This window comes from Branchiostoma belcheri, unplaced genomic scaffold, assembly GCF_001625305.1.
Source record: "Branchiostoma belcheri isolate BF01 breed outbred unplaced genomic scaffold, Haploidv18h27 scaffold8, whole genome shotgun sequence".
Lineage (NCBI taxonomy): Eukaryota > Metazoa > Chordata > Leptocardii > Amphioxiformes > Branchiostomatidae > Branchiostoma > Branchiostoma belcheri.
The window spans coordinates 5,099,256-5,119,959 of record NW_017804464.1 but is presented as its reverse complement, the minus strand read 5'-3'; the positions used below and the strand labels follow the sequence as shown (position 1 = coordinate 5,119,959).

The 20,704-nt window shown below is 41.5% G+C and overlaps 2 protein-coding genes across 2 annotated transcripts; one reads left to right on the top strand and one right to left on the bottom strand.

Annotated features, from left to right (window-relative positions):
* Positions 1–2,889: 2,889 nt before the first annotated feature.
* On the top strand, positions 2,890–14,205 carry LOC109486196 (solute carrier family 15 member 4-like). The gene is made up of 8 exons (XM_019789911.1): positions 2,890–3,509; positions 4,222–4,435; positions 6,103–6,282; positions 9,443–9,644; positions 10,725–10,911; positions 12,314–12,517; positions 12,772–12,881; positions 13,702–14,205. Exons 1-8 carry the CDS (start codon positions 3,131–3,133, stop codon positions 13,975–13,977), a joined length of 1,752 nt encoding a protein of 583 aa, XP_019645470.1. The 5' UTR covers positions 2,890–3,130; the 3' UTR covers positions 13,978–14,205.
* On the bottom strand, positions 6,091–8,280 carry LOC109486139 (melanocortin receptor 5-like). The gene has a single exon (XM_019789841.1). It carries the CDS (start codon positions 7,881–7,883, stop codon positions 6,705–6,707), a length of 1,179 nt encoding a protein of 392 aa, XP_019645400.1. The 5' UTR covers positions 7,884–8,280; the 3' UTR covers positions 6,091–6,704.
* Positions 14,206–20,704: the final 6,499 nt, after the last annotated feature.

The following is a 20,704-nucleotide window of genomic DNA, read 5'->3' as shown; positions in this document are numbered from 1 at the left end:
TAGGAAAAAAGACTGGAACAGGTGATCATGAGATATCAAAACCAGACGTTCAGCTGCAGTATCATAACAAGGTGCTAGGGGGCAATCATCAAGACCTACCAACCTACTAAGTATCAAGACAGTCTTTAAGCCTTCTCGAGTTATCGTGTTTACAGATCGACGGACACACACAAACACAGACATACACACGATCGCCTCTGAAAACATAACATTCTTGGCGAACGTATTCTACATATGTTTGCAGAATACCGATGTCGTCATATACACATTTTGTACATGCTGTCTTTCTGCATTAAGCAAAGGTAATCTCGGGTAATTTTATTTTCTATGTTAATAAACAACATTAATGAACAACAACAATTGACAACCTCAGATCCGATGCCGGCCTCACTGAGGTGGGGGAGCTCGGTGTGGCCTAAGGCCACAGCAAGTAAATTTTATGGATGAGATCCTCTGCAGACTCCAAATCTAATGCGAGCGGGCGAAAAAAAAAGGCGGGCCGAAAAAAACAAGGTTCCTACAATTTAAAATTTTGACTTAATCGTTGTACAAATGATTTTGCTTCAGTGGTTACATCACATATACACAACCAGCATCACATATCACTGCATCAAAGTAAGAAAGAAAACATTAAATCAGAGCCTTTTCTTGTCTCCTCTCTTCATAGCTATCTGCCATCCACCTTCCGGCATGGCAACAGGCATCTTTGCCCATTTTCGGCATGTTGACCACTGTCAGAAGGCAACAAAATTTCTTGTTTTTTTTCCCCAAAATCATGCGAAAATTAATGCTGAGAAGTGCGCCGATTTTGAAGGAATGTACGCTCCAAACCGGAGGAACGTCCGCTCACCTGGAGGAGTGTACGCTCAAACCGCCGACTGAAGTGCGCCGATTTCGGAGGAATGTACGCTCAAAACCGGAGGAACGTCCGCTCACCTGGAGGAGTGTACGCTCAAACCGCCGCCTGAGAAGTGCGCCGATTTCGGAGGAATGTACGCTCAAAACTGGAGGAACGTCCGCTCACCTGGAGGAGTGTACGCTCAAACCGCCGCCTGCATATATGCGTGCGTCGATGTTATCCATAAAAATTACTTGCTGTAGCCTAAGTCAGAACCCCCCCCCCCACCCACACACACCATTGGCATTTAGCGAAGTCTATTCCGAGTGTTGCTTCTTGACCCTTCACCTTGTTCACGCTTACACAGGGCTTAGGCCACAGCAAGTAAATTTTATGGATGACATCCTCCGCAGACTCCAAATCTAATGCAAGAGGGCAAAATAACAAGATTCCTATATTTTGACATCATAAACCCTGTTGAACAAGAAATGATTCCTATATTGTGCTAACTTTATTGCCAACTATCACAACATCCATTTGTCACTGAAATAACCTTGAAAAGGGGTAGTTTTCAATCATTGTACAATTAAATGGTTTTGATTCAGTGGGAACATATAAAAGGAATGAAATACATCACTGCATCAAAGTAAAAGTCAAAACAATCAATCACAGCCTTTTCTTGTCTCCTCTCTTCATGTTTATCTGTCATACAGCATGGCAAGGCATGCCATTTTGCCCATTTTCAGCATTTTGCCCATTTTCGACCACTGTCAAAGGGCAATAAAATTTCTTTTTTTTTTCCAAAATCAGGCGAAAATCAATGCGCGTGCTGATGCCATCCATAAAAATCACTTGCTGTGGCCTTATGGCGGTCATGGGATGTTTGTGGTTTTTTCCTAAAGGACTCTGTGTACACAACCGGGGATATTCATCCGTGCGAGAAGCCACAGTTCAGCCAAGGTTGTCCACACATGCTTGCTCAGAAACACAAATAGACCGGTACCGCGCCAACACGCACGGACGTTGGCTTGTCCCCGACTTACACAGAGTGGTGAGATCGCTTCCCTACATGTAGGCTGAAACTAGCAATCTCTCGTAGATCGACGACGAATCCAGTGTTCTAGGCCAGGGACTCCTGTTTAAAGGTACGTTTCCTTTACTTTGGCTTTAGCCTCCTTTGCAGGCCTTCGGGCGGGTGGAAGTTTTGATGATACTGCGTTTTGTAGAGTTTTTAACGTGTTCTTTTAATTGCCGACCATCCTACAACCAGCCGTGGCGGATGGAAACTTTCTCTCTTCGGCTGGTTTTAGGATGGCCGTTAAAAAACTCTGCAAAATGCAGTATCAATACTCCCACCCACCCGGAGGCATGCACAGAAGGCTACGTTTCCTTGTGTAGTGTTTTAGTTGTCTCTGTCGACCGTCGGAGATGATAAAAATCCCATTCGTTCAACTTCAATATTATTTCCTCAATGTTATATTGCCTGAGCCTGCGTTTTTGTGTATGATTCATTTTAACCAAGGAGATTTTAAACAGGTACTTTTAAATCACATTGCTTCAAGCTTTATGCGAAAGGCACACGCATATACTGAGTACGTTGTAAAGTGTATTAGGACGAGCGAGGTGGATAGGCTTGTGTACACGAAATCGAGAGGTCACGGGTTCGATTCTTGGGTTAACGTTCTTCCCTAGCTTAACCTTTACATAGGATATTAGATTCTATTTAAGTATGCAAGGAATCTTCTGTGGCGGTGGTTAGTATTTGAGGTTCTCTTTTGGTACAGACTACTATAAGATTTCCATTTTCGTCCAAGAAAAAATTCTTATAGAAGACGCAACTAAAACTAAAAGCAAATGATTTCACCTTTTGACCATAGCTACATTATAATAGTATTATCACTACATGTACATGTAAAACTACAATCTAAACTAAAACCTCAAGGAGAAGTAGATTAAAACAGTTAGATATATCTGATTTTTGCGTTGAAGCATAGAAATAGGAAGATTTTCCAGGCAGTTAATTACAAATTGATACCACCCATTGTGTGGCCAGCACTGTGTAAATTGTTCTCACAAGTGTCGCACGATAAAGGCCAAACAGTTCTTACAAAAGACGCCGACAGTCATGTGAGACTGGAGTTTGTCTTGTGACCAGTTCATTCAACCGAACTACAACTGAATACGATTACACACCTCATGAGCAGCTCATTAACAAAACGAACTACAGGAAGGGGGCAGTGATACTTGTCTAGTCAGCGTTCTGAGTTTTATATCTTTGTTTCTTTCGTAGATATGACGGAGCTTGCCGCAGCAGATGAGATATCTTCTAGCCCTTCTTCTGGGTACAATTCAGACGACGACAATGAAAGAATCCCGCTGCTTGGAACCGACAAGGGCCCCACAACAACACGGGACAGAAAACCGCCGTTCGGGCCTATCATAGGGATATTTTCCATCGAGGTTTGCGAGAGAGTGGCGTACTACGCTACCGTGGCCAACTTGGTGTTGTTCTGTACAAGGGATCTGTATTATACCAGTACGGAGGCAGTCACGCTTAGTCTGTTGTTTACCGGACTGGGATGCACCGTGCCGCCGCTAGGAGGCGTGCTTGCCGACAGCCTGATCGGAAAGTACCGAGCGATCTGTGCCACCGCGTTTCTCCATTTTGTAGGTGAGTGTCTGTGAATATAGTTTCAAGAAAGTTGGAAATTTTTAATTGTTAAGAAAAATTGTTAACGTTGATTGGTGTGCTTATTGTTGACGTTTGTGATGTAAGTTTGTCTTTTTAAATGTATTTACGACACCTTTTCTGGGCCTTGTTAAATGTATGTGTTTGAGCCTTGGAAGATTAGCCCAGCAGGGCTAAAAGGTTTCGGAATGAATGAATGAATGAATGGATGGATGGATGGATTGATGAATGAATGAATGAACAAACGAATAAACGAATAAACGTGGTATATGTACTTGTATGTGTGTGTTATAACGTGTCAGTGCTTACATGAGGCCAATGGACATAGCATAATTATCTGATAAACACAAACTATACTTTCAAAAAGTTTGAAATCTCTACTTTTTTAGCATAAAAGTTCATCTGCGTTGATACAAGTCATTATGAAATAAAGACTAAGTTTTAACTTCCAACATTTAGACTACAGAAATGGGACTTACCCCAAATTTTGTTCACGGAATGGACCATCTACTCTTGGAACGTGACGTCAGAGACACGTGACCGTAGTAGCGGGTCATACGTGCCAGATAACTTGTGTCGCCCCCCGTCTCTGTTCAGGGTAGGTCTGTGAGCTCTCTGTGAGGTCTGTGTAGTTTAAGTGTTGGAAGTTAAATCTTAGTCTTTATTTCTCTACTTTTTTTTTTGTTTCCATTAGGAATGGCTTGCATGGTCGCAGTCGCCTTCCCGTTCGAATCTTACTTCGGGCCGGAAAACTCCCCCAGTAAGGAGACGCTGGACTCCATTTTCCCGGCCGCTCTCGTCGTCGTCGCCATAGCAACGGGAGGGATCAAAGCCAACGTCTCTCCCTTCGCGGCGCAGCAAGCGCAAGGGATGATGGGAGCACAAATGGAACGATCGTTTTTTAATTGGTAAATGCTAGAATTTGTTTCCATTTTCTTTATAGTCACAAATTGAGTGAAAGACTGCCAATGCCATTGCGTATTTGCATTGGGAAAGTCAGACTAAAACCTTAACGGTGTTTCAACAAGCGGGAACTGTGAATTCACTGATAACATTTTTCAGAGATTTTTGTTCAGGTCTGGGTTATTCTTATGTAACATACTAGTAGTAGCAGACTCCGTAGCTGGCTTATAGATCTAGAACTGGGGGTTTGGTGGTCTTCGGCTGTTTTCTGATTAGCCCAGTTCTAAAACGTTGGTAATTCACCAGGCCGGCTATGCTGTCTATATGCAATCAGAAAATAGCACATAAAACATCCCAAAGACCCTGAAGACCTCCAAACCCCCCAGTTTTTGGCATGCTATGGTGGCTAGTAAACAGCTATGTATTTGTGCAAGATCAAGATATAAGTCAAGCTAAACAATATCTGTAAAACACGTTTTCATTGACTGTTTTGTTGCAATTGGTCCATTTCGATATGCTAGGGCACTGATAAGTTTGTGCTCAACATTCTTGAGGCAATGCAACAAAACGCAAAGAAATGCAACAAAACGCCGTGCATAACGGTTGTAGAGGGTACTTGCCCTTGACCGGCGAAGCCCATATATATATATATATGGGTTGTACATACAGTATCATGTATATAGCACCCTGTATATGTACGATTTGGGCGTATTTCTCGTGCAACGCATCACACCACAGCAAAACGTAACGAAATGCAGACGGTAACTACGCCACCGCAGGGCAAAAAAGTCAAGGGTCTGTGACCTGATGAAGACATCGAATTATTTGAAAATATTGTGTAAAAAATGCCAGCAGGACAAAGGCTAGTATATAATTTTAAAAAGCACCATAATATGCAGATAATTTCCGGATAATTTGCAAATAATTTGAAACCTAAGCTCTGCAGACTACTCATACTATGTTTTACCTTTTTTTTACTCCGTGCACGTGAAGGAGGTCAGGACCTCCGGACGGAGTGTTGTGAACAGCCGCTTTTTCGTGTTCGCAGTCAAAACACTGGGTTCTCTTTGTGTAATCGGCATGCAATTTTATACGCCATCTGCGGGCATGCCCGTGTTGATGCACGAATGTGTATTTTTGCCGTTGCTGCTTTCAATGTAATATTGCATATGCACCCCTACAATTATGAGGCAAATTGGAATGGTCCAGAAAAACCCGTTGTTTGGAATAGCGGGGGGTGGACCTTCAGGCAGATGTGGTGAGGGCCGATAAGTGGTACCACGGCAGTAACACTCGCGGTGCTGTCCGCAACTGTTGCTGGAATTTACCAGTCGCGCTTAATAAGTAACAGGCACGGTAAGACGGTGGGACTGCTGTCTTTGTTACTAGTGACACGAACATGATAGTCCGATCTTTATGTGAATGCAATGATTGTGTGTGTGTAATTAAAATGAACTTCGAACTTGAAGCACAGTATCTTTACACGCCCTGAGAGCAGTAATGGATTTAGGTCTTTTTATGTTTTATGGTTGTGACACGCCCTCATTGTATTAACCTTTGCCTAATGTCTGCACAATAGGTCTGGCGTTGACGCTTGGGATTGTTTTTGTTGCAAAATATAAAACTTCACGGAGGATTGTCACCTATGTCTTCTTGTTTTATTTTCTGACAGGTATTTCTGGTTTCTGAACGTCGGTACGTTTTTCTCCATCGCTGTCCTTTCTTACGTCGAGCAGGACGTCGCTTTCTGGATTGGATTTCTAGTGCCTACAATCCTCATGTTCTGCGCATGCGCCAACCTGATGCTTATGGGCTGTTTGGGCAAGGTTTACAAGGATTCGCCAAACGGTATGTTCTCTTCAACCCTTCTGACCTTGAAGATTTTTTTGACCTTGAAGATTTATATCTAGTGAACAATGGTCTTTCTGTATCCAACAGTTCATATCAGGTATTTTGTATCCAAATCTATCCACCAGTAAATAATCATCTTTCAAATTCATATGAATTGTCCCCATAATCAATTTTCATTTGATTACTATTACTGTACTATTTGGCAGACACTAGAAAGAATACTTTTCAAATGAATAAAAATTGCGGATATGAATATAATTTATGCAGATACACATCTACCCACATCTTGATACTTTTGTCCACTTAAATGTCTGAGACATGACACACTTGCTCAGTAGTCTTTTTCCCTACTTCTTGCGATATCTAAAGTAGGAATCTTCACCGACGTACGCAGGTGAGGCTACAAAGACCACGTCTAGATGGCTAGGTCTTCGACTGACTACATTTAGGCGGCTGGTCAGTCCGATTGTCCGTACTCGGTCCAGCAACAGCGTCCATTTTCCCTGCACCTGCAAGAAATTGAATGTTCACTACGTAATTCGATGACCACCCCAACTTTTCCCGTACCGCGTTGGCGAGTCGTCGCGCCCTGCGATGCACGGCTTCCCGAATCTTCTTGATCCTGAGCGCGTAGATGACCGGGTTGATCGCCGAATTACAGAGCGCGATCAGGAACCCCCAGTACGGCCTTGCCTCTACCTCACAGCCTTCTCTTGCGAGGCACGAAAGGTGCCGCACACTCCCGATACAAATCGGCAGCCAGAAGATGATGAACACCGCGGCAAGGATGAAAACTGTTACCTGCATCTTCCAAGTGTTTTGGATCTGCTGGTACTGTGAGGCCGCGACTCGCTGTTCCCTCGCCGGCAGATCGTCTTGAGGGTTCCCGGTGGGTCCCACCCTGGAGAGCCGCTTCTTCAGTTCGATGAAGATTCTGACGTTGACGAAGACCACGATTACAACGGCCGTCAACAAGATAGTGTTGATCAGAATCGCGTAACTTACGGGCATGAAGATTAAGCAAGTCTCTGTGTTCGTATCTATGCAGCCCATGAGAGGAGACAGGCAGGCAAGCACACAAGCTGGCCACGCGATCCCCAAACTCACAGCAACGTGTCGCGCAGACATGCGGGTCTGGTAGAATATCGGGTGGAGGATGGCCAGATAACGGTCCACGGACAGGAGAGCCACGCCAACTGCTGATGAAACCAACACTAAAAAGAAGATACAGTATATACCCATCACTGTCCACGGTGGAAGCAATTCCAACTGAAAACTGGCACAGAAGAAGAACGAGAACAAACCGGCCACGCAGTCCGCTACAGCCAGGTTTGCCACGAACAGGTACATGGGTTTCGACAGTTGATGGTTTTTCAGCACTCCGAACAAAACCACGACGTTCATGAGGAGAGCGACTGTCCCGACAGCGGCGGAGGCGATCCCGACTTTCTTGTTCTCGTCCAGGGAATAGTTGGGGAGATGAGAGCACGCAGCCACGGCCAGGTCGTACTCGGTCTTGTTTTCCAGGTGCCAGAGGAAACACGGCCAGAAAGTCTCGAACCCCGTGGAGTTTCCTGTAAGGTTGACCGTGCTGCCGTTCATTTTGCGATGCTCACTAAAGCCACATGTTGCCTATCGCACTAAGAAACGACGACGCTGATCTGAAGGATTTTCACCTTTTCCGTAGATTAGTAGATGGCTACCTCCGACAAGCAATCGGCTGCACCTGATCACTGAAGATTATACGTCATTATTATATCAGCGTAACCACGTTACGAAAATCTCGTAAAACATTTCGTAGAAGAAAAAAATGAATCGTTCCAGAAATAAAGTCTGAAAAGTTCCGGTTTACGAGTCGATTATCTGGAAAACTTGTCCGACTAGGTCTTCTCGGATGCGAAGCTGCTGTGGACAACACGCAGCTCTAAATCCTCACGTTGTTGATGCAGCTTTCCGGAGAAAAACTTGTGAGACATGTCAAAGGACTGTTCCCAAAACGTTGCCGAAGGTTTAGAATGAGCGGTCTTCTTTCGTTTCATGTAACTAGACAAAAATGTTAGACATCGAGCCAACAGGCGATGTCGCCGCCATCACAGAGTTGTAGTCGGCTTTGTCTGTCATTTGTGTAACCAAATTAGGGTGAGTGGTGGCGGTATGGCGGTCGTCCTGTAGCAGGCCACTGGGGACTTTTTAATGACGGACTGGTTCATCAACTTCTTCAAATGCAACTTTTGTTTAGCTACTGAACCGTTTGTACGTAGCAAATCCGGGGTGTTTCTTGTTTTATCTTTTTTGGAAAGTGGAAAATGTTTTCGATACAGAAGAAATGATGAAAAAAATGAAGAATGTTCCGATTACACGTGCTTCACAAAGTTGGCATGGCAACACTGTGGACCTAGTGCCCCATTTTCCGAGGCAATACTGCAGTCACACAACGTTTGGAATAACTCATTTTCAAAGTAAATATAGTTGATTATAAATCCTACTACTCTTTACTCCTTTTCATCGACTTTAAAGGGTCCAAGAAGCTTATAAAACCCAGAATGACCGACAGAACGAATGGTAATTATTTGGCACCTCGCTAAGGACGTGTAATTACGAGTTAAGTGGTCCACCGATAATCACTCACATTTTTTCCGTGGGAATCGCCATGCACTAGTATCGTGTGCCTCTACAGCAATCACTCGAGATCTTTATTTGCAACCAGATACAGATTCGTGTATCCGCAAGAAGAATACAAGACAGCTGCATGCCTATTGGCTCTTTTTTTTAGAACAGGCAAAAATCAATGCGCGCATGGATGTCATGCCTAAGATTAAATCAGTGTGGCCTTATTATGTTTACCGAAGGAAACATATTGTTTTTACTCAGTTTCTTCCTCTTCTTCTTCCTCTTCTTCTCCAAACAGTGACCTATGACCTGACCAATGACATGATTTGTTGATGTCTGTCACCATGGTGATTGGTGTTGGGTTACATAATGTTGCAATTTCATGGTCTGCTCTGCTCCTGTCACCATATACTAGTAGTACATGTATGTGAATGTGTTTGAGTAAGAATTAACAGAGCAGACCATGCCCGAAGATAAACATTATGCATTTGCTTTGCAAATGTTACTTCTCTAGTTCATTTAATGATTTTAAACTATTTGTTTGCAGGTAGTGTGTTGTTGAAGACCTTTAAGATCCTGTTCCTGGCAGCGGGAAGCGTGTGTAACCGCAGGCGGGCGGTGGGATGTCTGGACTCCGTCAAACTGGAGCACGGCGGCCGCTACCCGGGAGAGGACGTGGAAGACGTGAAGAAGTTGGGAAGAATCCTGCCGGTCTTTCTACTACAGATCATGTACAGAACTGTGTTTTTCCAGGTACGGAATAGTGCAGTGTTTAACAAGAATTCGAAGACATCATACCTCCATGAAATCATATATGAGTTTTTGTGAATGTTTTTTATTTGTCTCATTGACTATGGAAATAAGGTCGTAATTAGCATAATCTAGTTTCATTTATGGATTTCTAAATTCAAATGACAATATTTTTCGTGTGAAATTCCTCTCCTTTCCCATACTTCATTTCAACATGTCCTAATTACTTATGCAAATGACCTCTACGTTAACATAATCTATGCAGTGGTGTTAACTTTCAAGTGACTTACACATGTCACGAGGTATAAAATTTCCATCATTCACCAATAAGAAATCACAGATTGCTACTAATCTAACTACATCAGCTCAAAAACGTACTCTAATACAGAACTAGCAACATTAGTTCTAAAACTACTCTAATACAGAGGACCGACTTCTTCTCAAAATAGTTTCGTTGTGATGTTATATTACATATGTAATTTGAAATGGGGTTGTTTGATAAATTGGTAGCATGATCAAAGCCCATAAAAAATGAATGTTTCAACTAGTCAAGGATTGGAAGTGTGGAAACGTTCTTGTTATATATATTTAAAATATTATTTCTATCATCGCTATATATACTAGTACTACAATCCACGACAAAGTGGACTTCACTTTTGGTATCGGTCAATGTTTAGTGGTGCGTATCCGTTTAAATTCCTGATGTTTTTCTTTAGAGTTAAAACTTTAGATCCAACACAAAAAAAGTTCTCTCACCTTGAGCTTTCGACCAGTCACTCTGGTCTTCCTCAGTAGACTGACCCACAGTGAGGCTTGTCACGTGGCTTCTTTGAAGTGTGACGTCGATACCTTTGAGCCAGTGTTGACGTCACACTTCAAAGAAGCCACGTGACAAGCCTCACTGTGGGTCAGTCTACTGAGGAAGACCAGAGTGACTGGTCGAAAGCTCAAGGTGAGAGAACTTTTTTTGTGTTGGATCTAAAGTTTTAACTCCAAACATGTAACTACCCAAACAGATGAACTTTCATGATAGCTGATCATGATGTTTTTGTTTTCATGTTGTCTCTCTGCTCTATTCTTCAGATGCAGACGACGTATTTTCTTCAGGGTGAAAGAATGAATCTAAACTTTGGTAGTTTCGAGCTCCCCGTGGCCGCCCTGAACCTGTTCTATGTGGTGACCGTTCTGCTGTTCGTGCCCCTGATGGACAGGGTGGTGTACCCCGCCATGGACAGGTGCAGAATCAACCTGCCGCTGCTCAAGAGAATAGGTCAGGCTTAGTATCTTGATTTTTTTTCTAATTTAGAAGCACAGTGATGAATAGAAATAAATGACATGGACTAAGTGACTGCAAACTCAAGTTAGGTACAACTTATATTCTCGCAGCCACTTTTACAATGGAAAAAAAGGTGTTTACAAGACATTTAAATTATTTTAATTTATTTTAATTAAAAACTATGAATAGCATGAGTCAAACCTCCCATCCCAGAAAAGAAGAAATAGCAGCACACATACAACTAGAAGCGTTTTGTTTTTGTAATGTAATTTTGCGCGGCTAACATAATTTCACAGTTAATGTCATTCGAACAAACCAAACTGCCGCGAAGAACTAAAAGTTGTTTAGCATTGTCAGAAAGTGTGTTTAAATCAATAATGTGTCCAAGTATGCTTGAAAGCTTGCCAAAAAGGACTGAGAGCTGGTAGGTGTATATAGGGCAGTGCAATATAGATAATGAGCAATCATTTCGTATAGACACTCGCAGCTACAGGATGGACTTGTAACAAGACCCCGAGTACAAAGACTATGATCTTGAAAGTTGATCTGTGTTGGTAGAAGTCATTATGAAACAAGTTTAAACTGTAATATCCAACACAAATTTGGACTCACCTAAATTTTCGACTGCACAACTCCAGTCTCTGTCAAGGAATGAGCAATCCACCGCTTCCGTGACGTCACGCAGATAACACACGTGACTCCGTGAGCAGTTGATCATAGGTTGCAAAAAGTCTGTGACGCCCCCCGTCTCTGTTGAGGGATGGTTGTAATGCTCTGATGTAGATGGCCTTTATGTGACGTGTGATATGAAGTGACGTCACGAAAGCGGTGGATTGCTCATTCCTTGACAAAGACTGGAGTTGTGCAGTCGAAAATTTGGGTGAGTCCAATCTTTTTGTGTTCGATATTACAGTTTAAACATGCTTCGTAAGGTCAGGCTTATTATATCTTATGTAGACTTTGTTTAAAAGGAAGGCCGTGTTGATTTGATTTGCATGACATCCACTGAGAACGCCAAAACTAATGCGAGCGTGCGAATAAAAAAAGTTTGGCAAAAAAAAGTTGCCTACATTATGAAATTTGCGTGGTTGAAATTTAATGGTTGAGAAAATGACACAGAGTATGGTATGACGAATACTACTCTTCAAATAAATTTCTTTACATTTTCGCTAAACACACAGAGTAATATTTTATTGGCATGGTGAATAATAGACTCTTCATTTCATTCCTCACATTTTCTTCTTCGTTTGGAATGGATTTTGGCATTCTGTGACATCGTTTTCCACTATTTCTTTACCTTGACCTTTGTCTTCCCAAGACCTACTAACGTACCAAATATCATCACAATCCATAAAGGCGTTCCGAAGTTACTTCTGTTCATACCTCATCAATACAGGTATCGGCATGACTCTGGGGATGGTTTCCGTGGCCTGGGCCGCCATGGTGGAGATGCTCCGGAAGCACACCTTGGTGTCGCCAGGGGGCGCTTTCCAACAGGACGTAGGCGGGGAGCGGTTCACGGCCGCGAACATGTGCATCCTGTGGCAGATCCCGCAGTTCGCACTGGTGGGCTGCGGGGAGGTGTTCGTCATGGCCGCAGGTTAGACAGCTATGTCAAAAAATTTGAAACGATCTAATTCCATAACTTTGTAACATTTTCTGTTAATTCTTCCAACGTCCAGGGAATCAATGAAACCATAAGTTAGCAAAGCTCGTAAAAATATCATGTAAAGAAGTAAAAAATGTCAGAATGTTTAAATGTTTTGTACAATTTTTTTCCAACAAAATTTTATCCGTGTATTAGTGTGCAGACTTACAAGACTGAAATGCTCCCCTGCACTATTTTCTCTACAGGCAGCCAGTTCGCCTATTCCCAGGCTCCGAAATCACTACGCGGTGTGGTGTTCGGGTGTTTCGCCTTGACCTTCGCCTTCGGAAGTTTCTTCGGCTCCATTTTGGTGGACGTCCTCAACCAGATGACCAAAGGTGAGTACGTGCGTGTTATGAGAGAGAATAAGATGTTTTGGGTCTCACGTGACCATGACGTCATTATGTTCCGCCATGTTGGATGGTTACACCATTTCCTCTGTCTGACCTTTTGACCTGTAGTTCTGCCTGTCATTCTTCACCACCCTCGCGCTGTCAACATACTATATAAGTCATCTTGTGAACAATAACAGATTATAGAATCATTAGATTATATTACAATTTTGCATATTGCTTTGTCTTGACTTTGCTATCATCTATCACTATGTCTTGTGGACACCGTCCTTGGGTCAGTTCGTATGATTTGATGCAGAGAGTTTGCCTTAATACCGATTATATTGCAGGGTCTTGGCTTGTACGGCGCAGAAACTAGACTGATATTTTCTTTCCTTATTCTGTCATTCATTCATTAATTCATCCACTCATTCTTAGCATGAAAGTTCATCTGTGTTGGCATACTTCATTATGACAAAAAGGGCTAAACGTTCTTGCCAACACTGAGTAAATTGGGACTTACCCAAATTTTCGGCCGACTCCGTCAGCCTTGTTCACGGAATGGACCCTTCTACTGCAGCTTCCGGGACGTGACGTCGGAAACACGTGATTGCAGCAGAGGGTCGTACGTGTCAGATAACCTGTGTCGCCCCCCGTCTCTGTTCAGTGTTGGACGGTACATCACCTCCTTTACTCCTATCGCAAAGAAATCACGTGTTTCCAACGTCGCGTACGCGTCCCGGAAGCTGCAGTAGAAGGGTCCATTCCATGAACAAGGCTGACGGAGTCGGTAAGAACGTTTAGCCCTTTCCTTTTTGTCATCCATTCCGTATATTTCTAGGTGCGGAATGGCTACCGGACGAACTGAATGACGGTCACGCTGACTACTTCTTTCTCCTGCTGAGCGGACTCATGGCGGTCAACCTGCTCATCTTTGCCTACGTCGCCACACATTACACCTACGTCACGGCCGAAAACGCTGACGTCGACAAACACGCAGATGTTGATGACGTAAATCATTCGGACAACGCCGATTCACTGAAAACAAGTTTGATTGAGTCACTCGATATGACTGCCTGACTAACTCCAGTTACAATATGTTAAGGCGTCAGGAAATGTCAATTACGTATATCTTTGGTTCGTTTGAATAAAAAATTAATTTCAATCGACTCTTTCTCGCTAATAGTATTTCCGCAGAAACGTTACCATGACGTAAAATTGACACGTTAAATTTTCACTTTTGTTAGGAATGTTTCTAGTGTTGTTTGCATTTGTTTAGTTGACAGGAATTGGACTTTGTCAAGCATTCTAAGGACTATGTTCAAATATTGCGATGTGAAAATAAAGTTACAAAAACATGTTTGACGTTATCTAATAAGTAGCTTTGCCAAAGGGTTATGTTTTTGAAATATATATTTATATATTTCAGTTTTCTTTAAAACTATTGGAACCACCATTTAGAGAGCATTATAATTAACAACATCCAATTGCAAATGCGACTTAGTGACGACAGCACACCTCTACATCTTCTATACCCGTTTTCCTTTTTGTCGTTTTCTTATTAGCTTTCTTGTTTTTATAAAGATTAGATTATATAATGTAACATCTGAAATGTCAGGTCACGTGTTAGGATGGCTTGACTCCCATGATGCTTTGCGTGGCGGCTAGCTGTCTTTTCTAGAACGGATCTGTCTTTTCTACTTGGATAAATCCGACTTTTCTTTCTGCTATCCCGAATCCTGTTTCATCGTTTGCTCAACACTACAGCCAAGCGTCTAGATGAGGTATGTGTACTCATCTCGCCCTAAATTTCTTCTCTATACTTTTTCAACAGACGTTGGATATCACCCCCCCCCCCCCTAGGTTAGACTTAGATATATGAGCAAGGCTTTTAATTTGGCATTGCGCAAACGGCCCCAAGTTATAATTATGGCATCGATCCTTCTGCAAGCCAGTTTTCTTTCTTGAGAATAAAAACATGCTGTCTACCGATACAGGCTATATGCCCTATGTTGGATTACAGTGTATGTGTGTTAAACATGCCAACATCCCGCCGCTGTAATCAATTTTCCCGCCAACACCTGGTCGCCTGATACTGATATGATAATTAGGCCATGTTAATTTGATTATATGGATGACAAACAGTGGGAACCCCAAAACTGACGCGAGCGTGCGAATAAAAAAAAAGTTTGTCAAGAAAAGGTGACTTCATTATGAAATCTGCGTGGTCATAAAAGGTAAACAAACACACAGAATCACAGAGTACGGTATGGCGAATAATAGAATCTTCATTTTCATTTCTTCACACTTTTTTCTTCTTTTCTGAATTGATTTCAGCATTCTATGACATTAGTATCGTTTTCCAATACTTTTTTTGCAACATACGACATATATTCGCTCATTTGGTACCATTTACAGTATGGTCGAAAACTTTTTTTGTGGAAACGGACGAAAATTCATGCGCGCGCAGATGTCATCCATGTAATCAAATCAACATGGCCTTACAATGACGTCAATGAAAACCCTGTATAATAATGGCGAGGTCTACAAAGTCACAGCTCGAGGTGCTCAAGCTACATACATAGCCAGTGCCCAGTAGTTTCAGGTAAAATCCTGAAGGAATTTGAAGTTATATCAGTGCCGAAATCGGATCCTTCCCAGAAGGGCCTTTAGCACAACAAAGCAACTAAACTGTCACCGTAATAAGACTGGTCCCATAACTAGCCCCGCCCAAATACGTAAGACGTAGAGATGCTGCCACCCTGTCATTGGTCGAACCGCTAATTGTGATGGACAACCTTGTTCGGTCTATTGACTGACGGTTGTACACTGTCGTTTGTAACAGGCTAATTAGCTGACGGCGACGACATACGTGTGAAATGTAACACCTGTCAAGCAATAAAAATGATTTCGCTTACAAGGAGGTTAATAAATAAGATTGTGGTTGCCCAGTGTCAAAGGTAAAGGTGCTCGAGAGATATAAGAAAAAAAAAGCACCACAGGTCATATGACCATGTTCAAAAGTTGTTGTTGGCCTTGTTTAACGTCTAATATATCGATAGACGTGGTCTCTTGGTGACGTAGAAATGCAAAAATTAAACCATAGAAATGCAGACTCCTTTTAAAGGCTAAATAAATAGTAGAAATTGGCCTAAAAAGGGGATATCATTGGCCGGAGGAAATTCCCCGCCCGCCTTTTTTCCTGCATCTCCTCTGTCCAATGATATCCCCATTTTACGTTTAGTAACGTCTGTCAAGTAGTGTACCTTTTTGATATCTCAACCTCTTCGTTTTAGCCTTCTCCTGAAAAAGAAAAAACATATGTAAAGAGAGAGATAGAAAGAAAGAGAGAGAGAAGCAAATACGCAGAGAAGACAACAAAACATACCCAACCGGTACACCCACTTGGGGGATTGAATCTGTTCCAGAGAATGGACCTTCTGAAGCTCTCTCGTTAAAGTTCTGTACTATTCTTTATTTCTTTAGGATTATAAGCATAAGGATGACTAGCACAACACCTGTCCCTGTATTATTGCTTCTGTACACGAGCCCTGTCAACCATACTATCGGTTAGTAATCATCCATTAGTTAATTGTATGGATGACATCCTAAGCAGACTCCAAATCTAATGCTATAGGGTGAAAACAAAACAAGGAGTGCCAAAAAACAACATTTTCAAATTTTGATATCATAAACCTTGTTAAACAAGAATATTGTGCTGAGTTTACTGTCAACTAATTACAACATCCACTGAAAAATAAGTTTTAATCATTGTACAAATGGTTTTAATTCAGGGAACATTACACATAAAGGGAATGAAATACATCGCTGCATCAAAGAAAAAGACAAAAACATTAAATCAGAGCCTTTTCTTGTCTCCTCTCTCCATATTTATCTGCCATCCACCTTCCGGCATGGCAACAGACAACTTTGCCCATTTTCGGCATGTTGACCACTGTCAGAAGGCAACAAAATTTCTTTTTTTTTTTTACATCAGGCGAAAATTAATGCGCGCGCTGATGCCATCCATAAAATTGACTTGCTGTTGCCTTACAGCTACCTTTTCTAAGAAGGGAGGGGGGCGTCCAAACCAGCCCGGCGGCTATTTCTGCTGTCTGACCTTTGACATTTAACTCACATTTCAAACCGCGGTAAAAAAACTGCCTTTAAAACACTGTGACGTCATTTACAGATGTTTTATGGTAGATAATCAGTGTAATTTTACAAGCGGTACACACGATACTAGTACACGAGGATTCCCACGACAAAAAAATGTGAGTGATTATCTGTGGACCACTTAACTCGTAATTACCCGTCCTTAGCGAGGTGCCAAATAATTACCATTCGTTCTGCCGGTATTTCTGACTCTTATAAGGTTCTTGGACCCTTTAAATTAAAGTCGATGAAAAGGAGTAAAGAGTAGTGGGATTTATTATCAACCGTATTTACTTTGAAAAAGGACAGAGTTATTCGAAACGTTGTGTGACTGCAGTATATGCTTCGGAAAATGGGGCACTAGGTCCACAGTGTTGCCATAGCAACGTAAATACAAACGTTGTCAAGCACGTGTAGTGGCATTTTTTTCACTTTTTTCCTTATTTATTCTGTAAAGTAAACCCTTTTCAGTTTCCAAAATAAAAACGAGACATATATATCCTGCAGCTGGATTTGCTAACACCATGGCAACGTAGAAAAGGTTCGGTAGCCAAACAAAAAAAGTAGCAGAAGTGGATAAACCAGTCCGTCATCATATCAAAAAGTCTCCCGCGGCTAAAAAGCCACGCCTGCTACAGGACGGCCACCCCTCACCCTAATTTGGTTACACAAATGACAGACAAAGCCGACTACAACTCTGTGATGGCGGCGACATCGCCTGTTGGCTCGATGTCTAACATTTTTGTCTAGTTACGTGAAACGAAAGAAGACCGCTCATTCTAAACTTTCGGCAACGTTTTGGGAACAGTCCTTTGACATGTCTCATAAGTTTTTCTCCGGAAAACTGCATCAACAACGTGAGGATTTAGAACTGCGTGTTGTCAACAGCAGCTTCGCATCCGAGAAGACCTAGTCGGACGAGTTTTCCAGATAATCGACTCGTAAACAGGAACTTTGCAGATTTTATTTCTGCAACGATTCCTTTTTTTCTTCTACGAAATGTTGCGGTGGGCCGCTGCGTTTTTAGTCTTCACATTGATCATATGGCAACTACAGCGATTGTTTCAAGGTGAGACTCTTCTTTAAACTTCTTGACGTCTTTCTTTTATAAGGTTTGTTTTCTGATGAAACGCCATTGCGCAACAGTCATTTTTAGTCAGGAATAACGACATGTTGCATCTAGTTGTTCTTTTATACCGAATTCGTGGTAGTTAACTTGATGTATAGATGTTTAGGCCCCTTTTACTTTCGCCATTTTATCGTGATTCGAATGTTTGGACAAACATATGCAGTGCCTTTTGTATGAAGTTAGTAGGTCGTTTTAGACGTACATTCACCGTGTTTAAAACCATTGGAGGGTGAGCATGTGGTTTCTTCTTTTTCGTATTTAGTGGCACAAAGTGTGGAAATTGATCATTAATGTTTTGAATTTTCGAGGAAATGGTGTGTTTAAAACATCAAGTGTACCCACTCTAAATTCCCATACATCCTGATAGACTAAGGGTTATATCACAGTGACCATACGATCGTGATACAATTGCAAAATAAGGGCATTCTTGACAACGTCGAGCAAAACCCAGTTGTCTACCGAAAGGCTGATAACTTGATGTATAGATTTTAGGCCTCTTTTCTTTCGCCATTTTATCGTGATCCGAATGTTTGGATAAACATATGCAGTGTATTTTGTATGAAGTGTGTAGGTCGTTTTATAAACATACATTCACCGTGTTTAGAACAATATCGGAGGGTGAGCATGTGGTTTCTTCTTTTTCGTATTTAGTGGCACAAAGTGTGAACATTGATCATTAATGTTAGGATTTTTCGAGGAAATGGTGTGTTCAAAACATCAAGTGTACCCACTCTATATTCCCATACATCCTGATAGACTAAGGGTTATGTCACAGTGACCATACGATCGTGATACAATTGCAAAATAAAGGCATTCTTGACAACGTCGAGCAAAGCCCAGTTGTCTATCGAAAAGCTGTTAACTTGATGTATCGATGTTTAGGTCCCGTTTTTTCTTTCGCCATTTTATCGTGATTCGAATGTTTGGATAAACATATGCAGTGTCTTTTGTATGAAGTTAGTAGGTCGTTCTATAAACATACATTCACCGTGTTTAGAACAAAATCGGAGGGTGAGCATGTGGTTCTCCTTTTTCGTATTTAGTGGCACAAAGTGTCGAAATTGATTATTAATGTTTTGAATTTTCGAGGAAATGGTGTGTTCAAAACATCAAGTGTACCCACTCTAAATTCCCATACATCCTGATAGACTAAGGGTTATGTCACAGTGACCATACGATCGTGATACAATTGCAAAATAAAGGCATTCTTGACAACGTCGAGCGAAACCCAATTGTCTACCGAAAAGCTGTTAACTTGATGTATCGATGTTTAGGCCCTTTTTTCTTTCGCCATTTTATCGTGATTCGAATGTTTGGATAAACATATGCAGTGTCTTTTGTATGAAGTTCGTAGGTCGTTTTATAAACATACATTCACCGTGTTTAGAACAATATCGGAGGACGAGCATGTGGTTTCTTCTTTTTCGTATTTAGTGGTACAAAGTTTGGAAATTGATCATTAATGTTTGGAATTTTCGAGGAAATGGTGTGTTCAAAACATCAAGTGTACCCACTCTAAATTCCCATACATCCTGATAGACTAAGGGTCATGTCGCAAACAACTAGACAAACCACCCATCGAAAAACATATCTGTTCCTTTATTTCTGAAAAACGAGAAGTTGAATTTTTATAACGATAGTTAGTTATACTTTTGTATCTGTTGGCTGTCTCCGTTCATCTTGTTTTGGTGTGTCCTGTACTTAGCCAAGTGATAGCATTCAACAACTAGACAAGCCACCCATCTAAAAACATATCTGTTCCTTTGTTTCTACAATATCTGAAAAAACGAGAAGTTGAATTTTTATAACGATAGTTAGTTATACTTTTGTATCTATTAACTGTCTCCTCCTGTACTTAGCCAAGTGATAGCATTCAACAACTAGACAAACCACCAATCTGTTCCCTTATTTCTGAAAAACGAGAAGTTGAATTTTTATAACGATACTTAGTTATACTTTTGTATCTGTTAACTGTATCCGTTCATCTTGTTTTGTTGTGACCCGACTTAGCCAAGTGTGGCAAAATGTGCAATAAAGGTCTTCATTCATTCTTGACAAGTTAAAGTGAGAAAAACCAAGTTGTCTACCGAAAAGGCTGCTCAGATCTCTCGATGGTTAGTTCTGTAACAGCCTGTTTAAAATCCGATGACACGAAATGCTGTGAAGAGTGTAACCGCGCTCATGGTTTTTATCTGAAAATAGCGAAAATTCTCGTTCTAGAAGTATTTTGAAAATAAAATGTTATCTGACAAGGTATTACAAAAGTTTAACTAAGTTTATTTATGAGAAATCGGCATGCAGATTGCTTTTTATTGAGGTCATGAGGCGAGAAAGTATATGGTCAGACAAAATATAGATACTTAAAAGTCCTAATAAACGTATAAACAAACATATTTTTCACGTACATGGCATGGTACAATGTACATACGCAAGAGCGAAATTGGCATATGGTAATCTCTAGGCAGATCCCTTTTGGTGGAAAAAGACAGTATCAAATTGGCCAGGCAGTATCCATTAGCCAGA